General features: G+C 48.8%; 1 protein-coding gene across 7 annotated transcripts in view; it reads right to left on the minus strand.

Moving 5' to 3' along the window:
* Nucleotides 1–18,010, minus strand: part of RGS12 (regulator of G protein signaling 12) — a 1,255,576-nt gene that overhangs the window by 387,146 nt on the left and 850,420 nt on the right. For all 7 annotated transcript variants that reach the window (XM_069632045.1, XM_069632046.1, XM_069632044.1 and 4 more), the window contains one exon: nt 2,452–2,564. In XM_069632045.1, the coding sequence (XP_069488146.1) occupies nt 2,452–2,564 (113 nt within the window). The remainder of the gene's footprint in view (nt 1–2,451; nt 2,565–18,010) is intronic.

Consider the following 18,010-nt stretch of genomic DNA (forward strand, 5'->3'; position numbering starts at 1 on the left):
GCATTATACGAAGAGTTGGAGTTTCTGTATTGGCAAGGTATAGTTTATAAAGTCCCTTTGGGTGGACTTTAGAAATATTGTCCTAAACCATATCTGACCCATTTGGAAAAGTAGGCCTTCCAGATAGATAGACACAGGATCTAGTAGGGTGGCAGAGCTGCAGGGCAGAAGCACTACATTTTTAAAAGAAGGGTGTTCTAACTGCAGTAACACCCAAGCTTTTAAGGAGGAATTTGGTGTTAACTTTATCAAGGGTTAAGCCACTATTCAGTACTATATGGACCTCGGCCGGCTTTGGTACTCTACAGTACCAAAGGAATGGTGGTTACCATATGGTTCTGAAACCCATAGTACCTGAATGACTTACAGACTGAGACACTGAAGCGCAGTACGCATTCCTCCTTACCTAGGTCCGAGTTGTGTTGGTTGAGTTTGAAGTCCACCATCACTTACAGACCTGGCCCCCTTCCTTTAATCTGCAGATACTGAGGTTTGCTTTTATGGGGCCAGAGCACGATTTGTAACACAGAAGCCAAAAGACCTACAGCAGATACAGAGGGCAGCAATATACAGCATGAAAGCATGCACAGTATTTTGAGTACATAATATTTAAAAGCCAATTAAGAAGAAAACACACGCAAAAAGACCATAAAAGAACAGGAGGTGTTTGCTGAGGACAGTTCACCACCCCAAAGGACAAGCGCACAAAACCGGGAACTGTCTGTTGGACGGCTTGAGCTGTATATAGAACAGAGGTCTTCAAACTGTTGAGCGCGCCCCCCCAGAGGGGCGCAGCCGCATCCAAGGGAGGGAGGAGGGGGGCGCCAGAGCCCAGCATGAAATGAGAAGAAGAGAAAAAAACTTTTTTTTTTTAGATTGGAGGAAATGGGAAGGGGCAGCTCACATGGTCAGACTCGACCATAAAACGGTCTTAGGCACCAATGAAAAAATGGTCAGCAGTTGCAAATGGATATTCAGTCCTTTAGTCACAGACTGTTTAAATAGTACCCAAGGGGTTGTTTTTTGTTCAAATGTAAACAAATGGTGATATTTAAAGAATATTTATTCAGCAACAATGGTCAAAACTACTAGCTGCATGATGAAGTAACTCCACAAACTGGCCCACATTGGCCAAAAAAGTGTCCCATTTTGACTGGCCTACACTAGCATTTTGCATTTTTGGTACGGTCATCGCCCTATTGCCCTACAGACCAGTCCAATCCTGCCGGCTCATGCATAATGGGTGAGGGGACGTCCACCCACTGGCCACCTCATCCATTATGGAGGAGCCAAGGAGCCAGCCCAGTGAAACACTGAGCACTCCCTCAGCTGCTTTTTCCAGCTGAGGGAGTGTTCATTTCAAACACTGTTTGCCTTTGACAGTTCATTTCGCCAGCCGCACATGATCACTGAGCCATGCAACGCTGGGGGTGTTTTGCTTTGCCAGCCTTGCATAGCTCATTGGAAATGCTGGCTGGGGCACTGCATGTATGTATGTGCGAGGGGGTGCTCCTGCGCCTCCTCGCACATACGGGCAGAGCAACCTGGAGCGGGGCATTTTAGCAACCACGCGCTGGCCCCTGCAGAAGGTACGCTTATGGAGTTTTATTTTTTATTTAAATGTGTATGGATGTGTGTATGCTTGTTTTATGGGACTGTGGTGGTAGCACGATGGGCTGCAGCACTGGGATAGGGGTGGGAGTAGGGTGGGGAGAGCCCAGGGTCTGTACTGTACTGGGAGTAGGGTGCGGTGACGGCACGCAAACGTTCATAGCGATTTCTACATACTTTCCATCTGGCACTTTTGGGGGGCCCCGGCCTGCCCAAACTTTGCTCAGGGGGGGCCAGGCCAAAAAAGTTTGAAGACCAATGATATAGAAGTTTAAATGTACTCATACTGTGCACCTTACACACTCGAAGGGTGCTTGACAAGGACCTGTGGCGAGAGCGGGACCCCTGTTGCCCGCAGTGATGCTCACATTCTGGGAGAGGTAGGTGTATAGGTGTTAATTCAAAATTATAAAGATACACCTTTGTAATGTGGGCAGCAGTTTTCTAACCAGGTGCTGCAGGGGGCTACCCAACAGGTTGTAAAGGAAGGCATGCAGATTGCACGAGTCCCCCTTTTAAATGCCTATTTCAATAGGATTACTTCACCATTCCGATGTACGCTACACAATTACCTGAAACAATTTGGTTTCACAAAGGTTTTGACATTTGTAAGAGCTTTTCTCAGAATTACCACATTTCCACCATGTGGGTGTTTAAAATAACAAGATAGTAAGGAAGACAGTGGAGCCAAATCAGGAAGAGAACAGACAATAAGTGGCTTTGAATGCATCGGTTAATTGTTGCCATTACAAGTAAATTTTGATTCACCTTGATTGGGTCAACACATGCAAGCATTTGTCGTATCTCAAATATTTCAACTACTATTTGTCTTCTCCTCACCTCTTGTTTATTTTCTTGTGAACCACAATTTATCAATTCAAGACTTGCATTAGAGGACAAAGAGTCACGAGAGTCACGCCGCCCAGAAGATACTCCATTGCTGTGGGTGAAGTCTGCATTGAGGTAAAGAAATAATTACATGTAGTAGGTTCTTCGAATAACTTGCAAAATAAATATTTTGTAGGTTGATCAAATCATAATCTGAACAAAGACTATACATTTTCAGACAGTACTCGATCCCATGTATGCATCAGAACTACATCATATAACAAAGACTTAAAAAACACATGGGAATGGCAAACAGGTTTATGGAAAACCTATATATGCCACCCCAGGGTTGCAATTGAGCAGAGCTAGGAGCTATTTCGCTCCTGCTTTTAGCATAGTAGAGCCTGGTTAGCTTGAAACCAACATCTATGAGGAGCTACTTTTGGCTCCTAAGGCCAACTATTGCTTTCCAAACATGTAAATGTGACATTAACTTTGAGTATTTGAGAAGGTTAAAAAATAATAATTAGAACACATCTAATGTACATTTACACACAATGATTCATACAAAATGTACAAAAAGTTAACGGAGCATCTCTGGAAGCTCCTGGTTCCCCTACAGTAGCTCCTGCCTGCAGGGTGATTCCCACCACCCAGGAGTTGGTTTTAGATCCTGCTCATCAAATCTCCATTTTTAACCCTGCCACCCCATTTGCAGTAAAGGTCAAGAAATTGCGGTATTGGATACACCTCTCCGATGTCCCAAAGGCTCCCCATACGCCACCTCCACTGAATTATCGAGGTCAACCTGAATAAAATAATTGCCTTTTGTTATTTGTAATAACATTACAACCTCAATACATTATCTATCACGTTTCATTCAGACATAATAACAGTAATATTGGAGAATGTGTATTCCTTTCACATAAATATTCATCCACTGCTATAAAACTATCATTGGAGCATTTAATAATATGAGAAACTATCAATATTGCATGGTTAAACCATTCTTCTCGCCATCTGCAGATCTCCCATCACAAGCATTGTTTAATAATGTCAATATTGTACATATGCGTTGGTTTTGTTTCAGGAATGTATATATACTCACTGAGCCAGTTTATATGCTTGGGGCATATAAAGTGGGGGACTGTATAATGAATGACTTTGAGTATGGTAAAGTTTGCAACAAGGTTCTTCAAAATGAGTTAATATATATAACAAGAACATGAATAGTTTATACAGTCACATGGCAATGGCAGCAACAAGTTAAACGGGGGTTGGACGAGGAGGAGAAGGAGAAGACCAATATAAAGGGGTTTTATGTGGCACGATGACTGATGTGCACCATCCAGAAATCAGTAACGTATGGTACAGTTACATGCGCTCAGTGAGGAAGCAGAGGTCAAATGAGAGCGGATAGGTTTTCTCTCTCATCCCTTATGTGTCAGGGGCCCCCAAAATGTTAGTACCCCAAGAGATGCAGCCTCTAGTAGCCCAGTGTTGGTTCATTTGGCACTGTGTCGGGTTTGAAGCTAGTTCCAGGGGCATGGAGCACAAATTATGCTGATGGACAAAGTAGAAAAATGTGCAAAGGACGAAAAAGATACCTAGTGCAAGACACACCAATTGCTAAAAATGGATACAGTGTTGTTGATATCAAACAGATGGGAGGAGGCAGTAGTGGACTACACGACAGGGAGTTGGCAGAGTTTGATGAAGAAATCATATGGAATATCAGCAAGAAATGTCTTACCATATGGGCTACGTACATGTCGAAACTAACATGGATTGAAACAAAAGAAACACCAGTGAAAGTTAAAACAGCAGATGAATATAACCTTTGTTTTTGAGGACATGGAACTGTTCCCGTGCGGACAAACAGTAATCTTAACAAGACATTATTCATTACTGACCTCAGCAAAGGCACAGCACCCCTAATGGACATCTTCTGGGTGTGCGGCAAGAGGGCATCTCCCACTATCATGGAGATGGACATGTTCACCAACGACTTTACATTAAGCAATTCTCATGGTTCCTGAGGCCCACCAGACGCTAGCCCCTATGCCCGCTGCAGAACAGCCAAAGCCACCCCCATGTCAACCCCACACAAGTAAAAAAGAAAGAATAGCTCACTTAAAAGACAGCAAATGCGATCAACCTATTTATCAGAAGATTCCTCCAAGTTGCTCAAAGCAATTCCACACAAATGCTGCCTGTAAACAAAAACATAAGTGTTCTTTGCCTCCCTTCTGTTGCCAGGGGTACAGGCTGCAGCCAATACCAAATGGCTTCAATTTGTGCATTGGGAAATGAACCAGTTGGCGAACGACACAGAGCAAGGGCTCCATTCGATCAAGAGCGAGATGTGCACAATCTGCTTAATGACTTTCCAAAACTGATATGTCCTGGACCTATTGACGGCCATGGAAAGGGGCGTGTGTAAGAAGATCGGATTGTCATGTTGATATGATATACGATATGGCATTTATACGCGCATGTACACAAATGTTTCTAAGTACGCCAAGACAGGGAGGGGGGAAACAAAGGGAGGACAAAACAACGATCTTACTAGGCCTTGTGTCATTCAGATTGCACACTACAGGGAAGAGGGAAGGGGGTAGATGGCGAGGGGGGGGGCAGAAACGTGCAGGTAACTCAATAAATGCAGCCAGCAGGTGGCTCAAAATGCAATGAGAAGGGACTGCAGGGTTGCAGGAACAGACCCTTAAGTGCTGGGGGAGCCCATAGGCAGTGCGAGGGCAGCTGGACAAGCAGGAGCCTGGGCCCGAGTTCAGAGGGTGTCCAGGTGACCAGTGCGCGGAGCAGAGAGGTACATCAGGAGGGGAGAGGAAGAGAGAAAGTGGAAGCGAAAAGGAAGGTCTTGAGTTGCTTCCGGAACCAGAGGTGGTTCTGCTCAAGCTTGAGAGGAAGGAAGGCTGTTCCAGAGGAAGGCCCCAGCCGAAGAGAGAGATCTGCCCCCAACTCTCTGTTTGGAGAAGCGTCTGACCATCAGAGAGTTGGAGGTGAATGAGCAGAGAGCTCGAGAAGGAAGAGGTTTTGGAAGAGAAAGTTGGAGGTAGAGCGGTCACAGGCCCCAGAAAGCCATGTGGATGATGCAGAGGGTCTTTAACTTGATCCTTGCAGTCACGGGGAGCCCGTGAAGAGATTTCAGTGCTGGAGAAATACGATCCCTGGGCTTGAGGCCAAGGACAAACCTTGCAGTCTTGTTCTGGATAAGTTGTAAAGGTCAAAGAGTAGAGGCAGGCAGATTTAGAAAGAGGCTGTTGACGTAGTCCAGCCTAGAGAGGACCAGAGCTCTGGAGACACTGAGCTTCTGGGGGAAAGTGAGAAAAGGAAGAATACCTCTGAGGAGGTGCAGCTGATAGTGTGACTTCTTAGAGACATCATCCCAAAGGATGCAGAAAATGGGTCCCTGTCGCAAAACACAGGGGCCCTGTACAAGCTAAAGACAGGCATGGACACTGACGCAGGAGTGGAAACTGAGGATTGGTTTGATGTTCTCGTGGGCCCCAACATGGCTAGGTGCAGTAGTGAAAATAGTGATCCCAATCGTGGTACCCCTGCTGGTGATGTTCTGCATGTGCCAAATGATACTCAGGTGCTGCACAAAGACACTCCCATCCAGTGCCATAATGATGGTCTCGATAAAGGCAGGTAAAGCTCCACCTAGTACAAAACATAGGCACGTTCAAACAGAAAACTCCAACAAACCATGCATGGTGGCGATCAACCAATCCTTACATCCCTCTGGGGCCGTCATATCACCCCCACCATACCCTAAGCATGCTCAGCTTTGGGGTCTGCTGACTTGTGTCCCTGTCCACTGGGGCTTCCTATTCTCGCTTGTCATTTTCTACATGCATTGGGGGGGCGGGGTTCATTCGCCTCCTGCCTCTGTACTTTCCGCTTTTCTCCCCTGACGAGGTCGCTACACAAGTCTGATCTGTGAAAGCCTCGTCAAAACAGGTTCATCCCTGTTCCTCTAAAACCATCAAGGACCACATTGACACCCTCGCTCTTGCCTTTGCTGATTTTTGCAACCACTCCTTTGCGTCGGGATCCTTCCCCTCCCCTTTGAAGCACTCCTTTGTGCATCCTCTTCTCAAGAAACCCACAGCTGATCCTTCTTGTCCAGCTAACTATCGCCCAGTTTCCATTACTCCCTTTCTGGGCAAACTCCTGGAAAAGTTGGCCATCTCTCAGCTTAACCTTCATTCCAATTCTGTTGGCTGTCTCCATGACCACCAGTCTGGCTTCAGAGCTGCCAGAAGCACAGAACGCTCTCCTGAACATCCGTGAAGATCTGCTCTCCAACCTGGACTCTAACATTCCCCATGTCCTCATGCTCCTCGATCTATCTCCTGCCTTCGACACGGTCAACCATACCATCCTGCTCAACCGTCTCCGTGAATACCTGGGTATCACTGTTCAGGTTCTGGCCTGGGTGACCTCTTTCCTCTCAGATCGACCCTCCCAGGTCTAACTTGGGTCCTTCCTTTCATCTATCTTCCTCTCTTCCTCTCTAGTTCTCCAGGGATCTAACCTCTCGCCCTGACTTTTCAACCAATACCTGGCAACTCTCGGCCACTGCATTGCCACTTTCTGCTCAAATTTCCAGTGCTGCGCTGACAACACTCAACTCATTTTCAGGCTGCCCTCTGCCACCTCCTCTCCCTCTCTCATCTCTGATTGCCTAACTGCCATTCAAGATTGGTGTGCCGCCAATGATCTTTGTCTGAACGCCAGCAAGACGGAGAGCCTCCTCATTGGCACACTTTCACCATCCTTTCCCCTCACTCTCTGGCTGGACTCCCTTGGCCCTCCTTCTACCCCTTCTCCCCCCACATCTCTGAGGTCTCTAAAAAGTCAAATTTCCTACTGCACCTCCTCAGAGGTACTCTGCCTTTCCTCTCCTTCCCCCAGAAGCTCATGGTATCCCAAGCTCTGGTTCTCTCTAGCTTGGACGATTGTAACAGCCTCTTTCTAAATCTACCTGCCTCTACTCTCCGCCCTCTGCAACTAATCCAGAACAGGACTGTGAGAGTTGTCCTTGGCCTCAAGCCCTGGGATCGTATCTCTCCAGCTCTGAAATCTCTCCATTGGCTCCCAGTGGATGCAAGGATTACATTCAAAACCCTCTGCATTATCCACAAGGCTTTCTGGGCCTGGGTCCAAAATACCTTCAGCTATCTCTGCGCAAATACCTCCCCTCTCGAGCTCTTCGCTCCTCTACCTCCAACTCCCTCAGGGTCAGTCGTTTTTCAAAGAAACAAGCTGGAGGTAGATCTCTTTGTTCGGCTGGGGCCTCCTTCTGGAACAGCCTCCCTGCCACTCTAAAACTTGAGGAGAACCATCTCCGGTTCTGGAAGCACCTCAAGACCTTCCTCTTCTTCTGCCTTTGCTCCCCCTCTCCCCTGCTGATCTGTACTCTCTTGGAACCGTGCACCTGGCCACCCTCTGTCCTCCGGGCCCAGGTACCAGCTCACCCTGCTACCTTTCCGCACTGCCTCAGGGCCACCTCTTGCACTGGGGTCTGTATATGTACCCATACACCACCCCCCTTTTTCTTCCTGCACTTATCCTGCACTTATCAGACCTACCCTGTCTGCTGCCTTAAACCTGGCACTTGAAAATTGCTGGCTGCACTACCACTGTTTGTTGCCTTTATTTGTCGCCATATTGGATCCGCGGACAGCGCAGCGTGGAAGTAAGCATAAATCCAATTTTTGGGGGGTGTGTAGGAGTGCTTGGAGAGGTTGGGGGAGTAAGAGATGGGTCAAATGATGTATTTGTTTAGGTGGGAGAAGGCTGTGATGTGTTTGCAGTGTCCGTGGTCACTGCGGTTGTCCGCGGACATACTAAACACTGGCGCACTACTGGCTATTTTACTTTACTATGATGTTGCTTTTGGGTCGTTAGTAGAGCATTGGGTGAAGAGGGTATGTATTGAAGAGTTTGTACGTTGGTTGTAATTATTACTTTAGAATGTTAATTGAAGTGGATAGGTTTTTAGGTGGATGTGTTATGTTTTTGGGTTGTGGTCATTCGGTAGGTGTTTGTTTCAATGGGTGTATGATGCTGCGGTGGTTGTGGCCAGGGCCTAGACTCTTGGGTGCATGGCCACCGCAGCATAACACACGAATGCTACCAAACATTTTGACTGTGGTATGTGGGCTGTTTAGGGGATATGTTTGCAAAATATTGAGTACTGATTGACAGTAGTGTAATAGTATTTATAGGGTAGTGAGATGGTGTGTGTTTGTTTGTTGGATTGTGTTCAGAATGTTGGTATTGAAGACTGGAGGCATTTTGGGTTGTATCTATTGGCGAGGTGTTCGTTTGGATGGCTGTGTTATGTTGCGGTGTTTGTGAGTCTAATTATTATATACTTACTATTTCCTTTCTTGAGGCTGTATGTTGAGTTTTGGCCAGGCCATGCAGTCAAGATTGTAGTGTTTGGCAACAAGCACTGCAGCGTAAGATACCCATGGAAGCAAGCATTTTGGATTGTGGTCTATGGTCAGGTGCTTGCTTGAATGGGTGTGTTATTCTGTGGTGTTTGCGAGTCCAATCATTATATTTACTGTTTGACTTTTTGTGGTTGTATGCAGTTTTTTCATGACATGGGTAGTTGGAGCAGACTTTTTTTTCAATCACTGTGATGAAAGAAAAAAATCACATGTTAGTGTAGGTAGTTTATAATGAGTATTGCATTGCATAGTAGACATTTCTGAATTTTGTTGACCCTTAAAAGTTAGTACTTTAGAAGTACTATAGTTCAAACCAGTGTACTGTGCAATTTGCTCAGTTCCTGTGTTTGATCATTAAATCATTGGGTCGGTGGGAAAAAAAATCCATTCTGGATTTTAAAAAAACTTTCTACGTTGTGATACAATATATTTCTTTCATTGATTTCAGTAGGAGGAATTGAATAGGTGTATGGTTTTTGATTTAGAAGTGGTGGTAGTATTGTTGCAATTAGATACCTGTTGGTGTATTCTGTTTATTTCTTGTTTCATTTTAGTGGTATTCATTTATCTGTTTGCTTGTTGAATAATCTTGTTGAAGTTCGATACCTGTTGGCATATTCTAACAGTTCATAGTTTTGAAGTTGAAGTTTTGTTTATGTTCATACACAGATTAGTTATTAAATTTAGGTTTCTAAGAATATTAAGTAAGCGTTTACAAGATTTTCTGGTAATCTCTGTTTTAGAGTAATGGTTGTATCATTACATTCGAACCATCCACAATTCTTTTTTATATATGCAGTGTAGTGACCTGCATTGGTTGTGGCTCCTGCATGGTAGATTATACCTATTGTTGTGGAGGTTTTCTTACAAAGTGAGACTTGACCATGTGTGAATCCAGTCAGCTTGCAGTTGTTTTTGGTACCATCTGCATTGTAACGTAAAAGCATTACTATTACATATTTACTATGTGTCTGTATTTGTAAGGTGGAGCGATTATCAGAATTGCAGGTAGTACATAATCTGCTACGGTTTGCATTTTGTACAAGTTGCTGAAATGGAATGGATTCACAGTTAGGTATGGATACATACACAAAGCGTTCATTAGGAACAACTTCTTGTGCGACATGGCTGAAAAGAGTGCTTGTATGTTTCATTTATAGGTATGTTTTTGTTTTCTAGTACTTGTAGTAAGTACATTAGAAATTCTTGTGGATCTTCTTGTGTCTTTATAGTGAATTTGACCATTCCAGCACAGTAGTCCAATTCCTGCCTTATTCCAGAAACACAGACAGGCCGATTCATGGAATGAATGTGCGCTGAAAAATATCGGCGCACGCGTGCGAAAACGTGCGATTCGCAGTGCTACTGGAAAAATCGCAGTGCAAGTGTGAATATCGCAGGGAAACCAGCGCACATCTATTCATGGAAGTCCGTGCGCAAGTAAAATGTGGGATGTGCGCTGAAAAAGTGCGCGGCGCACACCGGCGCACAGGTCATCTAACGGCATGCGCTAAGGCCACAGCGAAAGCCCACATAGCGCGGTGCACATAACAAAAGTAGGCGGAACACGGTGCGTGACACGCGGAATGGGGAACAACTCGTGAAAATGTGGGCGTCACGGGGGAAGTACAGGAGGCAAGTGCGCGGAACGCCCACATGCTCGCCTACAACACGTATTCATTGAATCGAAAAGGGCAAACCAGCGCACGGGCAAAGACGCGCACAGGCCCATACACGTCCGCCACACGGAAGCAGGCGGTAGCGTCCCTGCGCATAAAAAAAATGTGCGCCAAAATGTGCGCTAACAAAAAGCACGTATACACAGCTCTGATGAATGTCCCATACTGTGGCCCTCTAGGACAAATGACGTGCAAAGGGGTACGCGACAAACACGCACACCCGCTGTGTGAATAATAGCGTGTGCGTGTATTCCGTGGGTGCGCGGGAAGTTTTACACACAATCGGGCCTGGGGGAGCGGGGTACGTGTATTTCAGGGGTGGGCGAGAAGTTTTACACGCGATTGGCCTGGGTATGTGTATTTCAGGGGTGCGCGAGAAGTTTTACACGCGATTGGCCTGGGTATGTGTATATCAGGGGTGCGCGAGAAGTTTCACGCGCAAGAAGTTTCACACGCGATTGTCCTGGGTACATGTATTTCAGGGGTGCGCAAGGAGTTTCACATGCGATTGGCCTGGGTACGTGTATTTCAGGGGTGCGCAAGAAGTTTTACATGCGATTGGCCTGGGTAAGTGTATTTCAGGGGTGCGCGAGAAGTTTCACACGCGATTGGCCTGGGTACGTGTATTTCAGTGGTGCGCGTTAAGTTTTACACGCAATCGGGCCTGGGGGAGCAGGGTACCACTCACCGTATGCCTTGTGTGTAGAAGAACGCGTAGCCAACACCCACCCGCTGTGAAGTAATAGTGTGTGAACCCCAACACATGGAAAACACACGCACCGCACCCCACGAAAAGCACGTACAGAGCAATGGAAATCCACGTGGGATCTTCAAGCCCTGCCAGGGCAACGCCCGTGCGCGATACGTCACAGACGTGCTTACGCGCTAAGGGCCTTTGGTCCAATGAAATCGCGTATGCGTGCTGACGCGCTTACGCGCCAAGGGCCTTTCCTCGAATCACACGCTGACGTGCAGAATTCTCACGTGCCAAATCACTCCGTATCAAGCTGGCCACGCGTATGCACACGGAAGACCACGCTCCTGCCCAGAAGGCTGAATTACTGCCCCCCAGAGCCCTGAGCACGCTCCCACCTGCCATCTGCTGCTGCCTGACTGCCTGCTGCCCATGTGCCCTGCTATTTGCTGCCTGCACATCAGCCAGGGGTGCAGTTGCCGTGACCACCCCTGCTGGAACTGAAGACTCCCGACTGGGATTCCATCGCTCCACAGCCCAGCCCCAGGACCCAGTTGCCCACCCACTCCTGCCTCTGGGGTTGCCATGTCGGGCACAACACCATCTGGCAGTACTGGCAACGCCCAGCCAGAGAGGCAGAGGGCCACCAGCTTCAGTGCCACCGAAGTTGGTGTCCTGGTGGAGCAAGTCCTGGGGCAGTATGATGCCCTCTTTGGAAGTATGCGCGCCGACAAGGAAGGACGGACCAGGATCTGGACGGACATCGTGACTGCCATCAACGCGGAGGGGGTGGCAGTCCGCGACTACGAACATGTCAAGAAGCGCTGGGATGACTTCAGGGCCAAGACCCTCAACAAGGCCCGGCGCCTCGTGAAGGCAGCGGATGGTAAAGGGCCACCTGTCGGAACATCAGATGAGGGTCCTGGAACGCGTATCCCCAGCGCTCCACGGCCAGGTCCTTGAGAGGCAGACCCGTCTGGAGTCGAGCGTTAAGTGTACATGCATGCTGATTGTAAGCTGTGCGTTTGGTGGTGTGCCTGTAGTGTGCAGGCTGCACATCTGTTTTTGGAGGGCCATGTATGGATGTGTATGTACAGGGCCGTGGGGCTAACACATGCAAGTCCTCTCTTGTGTGAGACACATGGATGGTGCATGTGTGTGTAAGCTTGCATGGCAAATGCAGATGTCTGAGCACACATGTTTGAATGACTGTGCATGTAAGTTGTCATGGTTGTGGTGTGACACATGGATGTCGGTTCCAGCTGCATGTATCTGCACCGTGTACATGTGCAGGTGTGTGTATCTGACAAGGGTGCAACAGTGATGCAACATGGATGCTTGGGACACTGATATGTAGAAGACTGATTGCCCGATATGACATGGGTGCAAATCTCATCACTGCAACAGTTGGTGGAGGTGTACACATGCATGTAGGTATGGTGGCGTGAGTGCATGTCTAGTGCACTTCCTGTGTTTCATGTGATGTCTGGCTCACCTTTGGCTGCTCATGCTGTTGTATGTGTATGGATGTTGCTGCCTGTTTCCATATGGCTGTGGAATTGCTCATGTGTGTGAGTTGACATGCCATGTGTGTTGGGGATTGTGATGCCATGTCTGAAGTCTGACACTGCCACTCATGTGCAACTGTCATGTGTGTATCAGTCCATTGTACAGTGTCCTGATGCTTGTCTCCTATCTCTCCCTGTCTGCAGCGTCAACTGATGAAGAGGGCGGAGAGGGTGCTGTGGAGCAAAGCGGCGGGGATCACACCACCAGCCGGAGACGCAAGGCCCGGCTCCCCTCCCAGGTTGTCATCTTGTCAGGGAGTGAGGAGTCCGGTGTCGCGTCCCAGGCCGCAGCTGCCGGGGGAAGGTCCAAGAGGCAGAGGTCGGAGTTGGACTCCACGGCAGCAGAAGGGGCAGCTGAGACCCCACAGGGTCCGATGGCGGAAGATGGCATGGAGTCATCCAGGTTGGTGGGGGGTTTGGGGGTGGAGGAGGCCGTGCAAGGGACAGAGACGGGGTCTGGAGGTGGGGATTCCACTGGTGCTAGTGGTGCAGTGCAGGGGCAGGGACAGGAGGCAGCACAGGCTGCCGCGGAGGTGCCTGTGTGTAATCCTGTCCCCGATCCTGTGACTGCATCATCTCGCACCAGCAGGGATGCCTACGTCCAGACCCGTTTTCAGGGAGGGGATAGCGGCACAACAACTGGCCTTCCTCTCCCTGCAGACGTGGCTATCCAGGACCGGGTTGAGCCTGTCCTGAGTGTGGTGGCGATGCGTCAATGGGCCATGCCAGGTGACCTGCGGTCTTTTCATGAGGAGACTTCAGATCATCTCGTATGGCTCGTTGACAGCGTCAGCCTACTGGGACAGGTCACCCAGGCCGGAATTACTTGAACTTGCTACGACCCCCTCCTCACCTGAACCCCCTATGCGCCAGTCGTCCTCCGTGCCATCTTCCCACCCATGTATCAGCTGGGTGCCCTGTGGAGCTGCCTCTGACCGTGCGGCCAGGCTGGTGGAGGACACATCCCTGCCACAGTCGGGAGTCGAACGTCCAGCAGGGGTGGCCACCTCGACAACTGCACCCCAGCCGGAGGAGGATGTGCAGGCAGCAGGAGGCAGGGCACAGGCACAGCAGCAACAAGGTGGGAGCCATGATGGCTCGGGGCCTTCGACATCGGAGGGACAGGCATCGGCCAGAGGGCAGGAGGACTCAGGACGGGAAGTGTCTTCCGTGTAGCAGCGGTTGGGCCACGCCATAGATGCGGAGCGGCAGCGGACGGAAGAGGCACGGCTCACGATGGTCAGGGCGGAGAACTCCATGCGGAGGGCCCTGAGGCGGGCCGAGTGCCTCGAAGCGATTCGCAGGGACTTGGGGGTCCGGATGTCATCGTCCCTGTGAACCCTCGGGGACATGGAAGAGGACCGCCTCCGGGACATAGAGCAGGAGTTCAATGATGCCCTGGCCCGGGACATCCAGAAGTGAGCCGTCAGACTAGCCCACTGCCCTTGTAAATAGTTTCCTTTCGTTTTTTCTTTATTTTGGTTGCGCTTGGACAATGCACCACGTTTCTGTATATATTTTTTTAGTAGGTAGGATTTTTGTTAGGTTTCATTTCTTCAGTTGGGATCATGGACCCTGGATTGTTCATCTGTATATAGTTCACCATTGGATTCTTCTCTTTATATATTTTTTTTCATACCATGGAGCAATGGTTTTCACTATCATTTTTTGCCTTGGATTTGATTTGTTGGACTGTGACTTTGGACACCATTTCTTTTGGATTTCTTTGGATTTTGATTTCTTGTTTTTCATTCTTTTACGGACATGCTGCTTTTCTTTTTTTTTATTCCCATTGTTGTTTGTTTGATTTTAATTCCATTCATGTTGTGATTAATACATTTTTTTCTTCATACTTCGATGTGTGGTATTATCTCATTGGTTTCATGCATGTCATGATATGGGTTTTGACATTCACTTGCACCCATTGTGTATGTGTGTGTAACGGACATGTGTTCATTTACATACTTGCCACTGGGGTTGTATCATGTAATTGCCTTTTCTATGTGGGTGGATGCAATACTTGGTTGGGTCTTTGTGCTGGGTATGCTGGCCATAAGAGCCATGATTGAGGATCGTCATGACCTAGGGGCAGGGGGACATGAGTGGGACATGAGTGGGGGCCTGCTGGCAGGTGCCCCGCACTGCTGGGGGTGCAAGGGGACATGAGTGGGGGCCTGCTGGCAGGTGCCCCGCACTGCTTGGCGGTGGGGGTCCAAGGGGACATGAGTGGGGGCCTGCTGGCAGGTGCCCCGCACTGCTGGGGAGTGGGGGTGCAAGGGGACATGAGTGGGACATGTGTGGGGGCCTGATGGCAGGTGCCCCGCACTGCTAGGGGGTGGGGGTGCTGGGAGACATGAATTGTTGAGCATATTGAAACGTGACATGTAGCTTGGCTGGGGGGCATGCACATGGTAGATGGGCTGCCTGCGGGACATGACCAGGGGTGCAGGGTAGTCCCCTGTGGTGTGGGCTGGCTGCAGGGTCAGTGGAGGGGGAAGAGGGGATACCTGGGAGGACCCACACTGCCAATTCACGTGTAGGACTTACCGCGCACATATGAAATACACGTACCCAGCCCAATCGCGTGTAGAACTTCCCGCGCAACCCTGAGATACACGTACCCAGACCAATCGCGTGTAAACCTTCCTGCACACCCCTGAAATACACGTACCCAGCCCAATCGCGTGTAAAACTTCACGCGGACCCCTGAAATACACGTACACCGCTCCCCCAGGCCCAATCGCGTGTAAAATTTCCCGCGCACCCCTGAAATACACGTACCCAGCCCAATCACGTGTAAAACTTCCCGCGCACCCCTGAAATACACGTACACCGCTCCCCCAGGCCCAATCGCGTGTAAAACTTCCCGCGCACCCCTGAAATACATGTACCCAGGCCAATCGCGTGTGAAAACACCCGCGCACTCCTGAAATACACGTACCCAGCCCAATCGCGTGTAAACCTTCCTGCGCACCCCTGAAATACACGTACCCAGCCCAATCGCGTGTAAAGCTTCACACGCACCCCTGAAATACACGTACACCGCTCCCCCAGGCCCAATCGCGTGTAAAACTTCCCGCACACCCCTGAAATACATGTATCCAGCCCAATCGCATGTAAAACTTCACGCGCACCCCCCAAGCCCAATCGCGTGTAAAACTTCCCGCGCACCCCTGAAATACACATACCCCAACCAATCGGGTGGAAACCTTCCCGTGCATCCCTGAAATACACGTACCCAGCACAATCACGTGTGAAACTTCCCGCGCACCCCTGAAATACACATACCCAGCCCAATCGCGTGTGAAAACACCTGCGCACCCCTGAAATACACGTACCCAGCCCAATCGCGTGTAAAACTTCCCACGCACCCCTGAAATACACATACCCAAGCCAATCGCGTGTGAGAACACCCGCGCACCCCTGAAATACACGTACCCAGCCCAATCGCATGTAAAACTTCACACGCACCCCTGAAATGCATGTACACCGCTCCCCCAGGCCCAATCGCGTGTAAAACTTCCCGTGCACCCCATAAATACACGTACCCCGACCAATCGCGTGTAAACCTTCCTGCGCACCCCTGAAATACACGTACCCAGCACAATCGCGTGTAAAACTTCCCGCGCACCCCTGAAATGCACATACCCAGCCCAATCGCGTGTAAAACTTCACGCGCACCCCTGAAATACACGTACGCCGCTCCCCCAGGCCCAATCGCGTGTAAAACTTCCCGCGCACCCCTGAAATACACGTACCCAGGCCAATCGCGTGTGAAAACACCCGCGCACTCCTGAAATACACGTACCCAGCCTAATCGCGTGTAGAACTTCCCGCGCACCCCTGAAATACACGTACCCAGCCCAATTGCGTGTGAAAACACCCACGCACCCCTGAAATACACGTACCCAGCCCAATCGCGTGTAAAACTTCCCGCGCACCCCTGAAATACACGTACCCAGGCCAATCACGTGTGAAAACACCTGCGCACCCCTGAAATACACATACCCAGGCCAATCGCGTGTTACCGCGAAACCCGTAATACACGTTCCCCGCTTGGCGTTTGCTGTTTGGCAGTCCGGTAAACTGGTCCAGGGTTGGCGCAGCCCTTTGCGCTGGTTTGGGGATTTTGATGGCTTTTCCTTGCGTGAGGGCGTTCTAGGGGGCGTAACTGGTGCTGCTTCAGGGTCGCTACGCCACGCTGTGCCACGGCTGGTTTTGGATGCGAAAATCCATGAATACGCTGTGCGCGGAAAGCAATTTTAGCGCACGCGGCTGGGGCAGACATTCGCACGGGCACGCTGTGCTCCAGCCGCGTGCAACACTTTTGTGCGAAATTCCATGAATTACCCTGTAAGTGTTGTCAGGATTGTTGGTTGCATTTCTATGAAGGACTAACATTTGCAAACACAATTGGTCTGTCCCGTGTAAGTAAATATTGTCAATAATTGGTGGAAAGTATGCAGATGCTGAGGGACAAGCAGTGATAATGAATCTAATGCTGCAGGGTTAATACAATTGTTTGTTCTACAATACTAGAATTCTACAGTGTTTTAGTAACAGTTGGAACATTATGGTAGTTACTTCTTTGGTTGGAAAGAGTAGGTTTCTTCTGAGTTCTGGTTTGTACTTCAGATGCTGCTGGTTTTCAGGAGAGTGGTCTTCACTGCAATTGTGAAAGAAAGAAGTTAGTAAATATGTGTGTTAATAGCACTGTTGTTAATGTAGACATGAATTTGTTTGTTTTTGCAGTTGTAGTAATTTCTGATAACTGCGCATAGCATGTAGATGCACTTTCCTTTGTCTATGTGCATTCTGTATATATCACTTAGAATCTGTCAGTTGAACGTGCCTTAGAAATGATTACAATAATAAGCACACAAAGCACACTTGGCTTTTTAAAGCGGTGTTATTAGATGTTAGGAGATAGGAGAAATAACTGTATGCTTTTCTTGCTATTTATAAAGGGTAAATGGCAGGAAATGTGGGGAAAAGCATGTAATGTATGCATTTGTGAAGGTGTGGGAAATAAAGCAGAAGGATTTGATTTGTTCAGCAGCGTATTACTCTCCAGGATAGTTGTAGGGGAGAAGGTTAAAATAAGAAAACCTGGAAAAGTGGCAAAGGGACAAAGCAAGT

The sequence above is a fragment of the Ambystoma mexicanum genome, chromosome 6q (genome assembly GCF_040938575.1).
Source record: "Ambystoma mexicanum isolate Mex_15411 chromosome 6q, UKY_AmexF1_1, whole genome shotgun sequence".
NCBI classification, from domain to species: Eukaryota; Metazoa; Chordata; class Amphibia; order Caudata; family Ambystomatidae; genus Ambystoma; species Ambystoma mexicanum.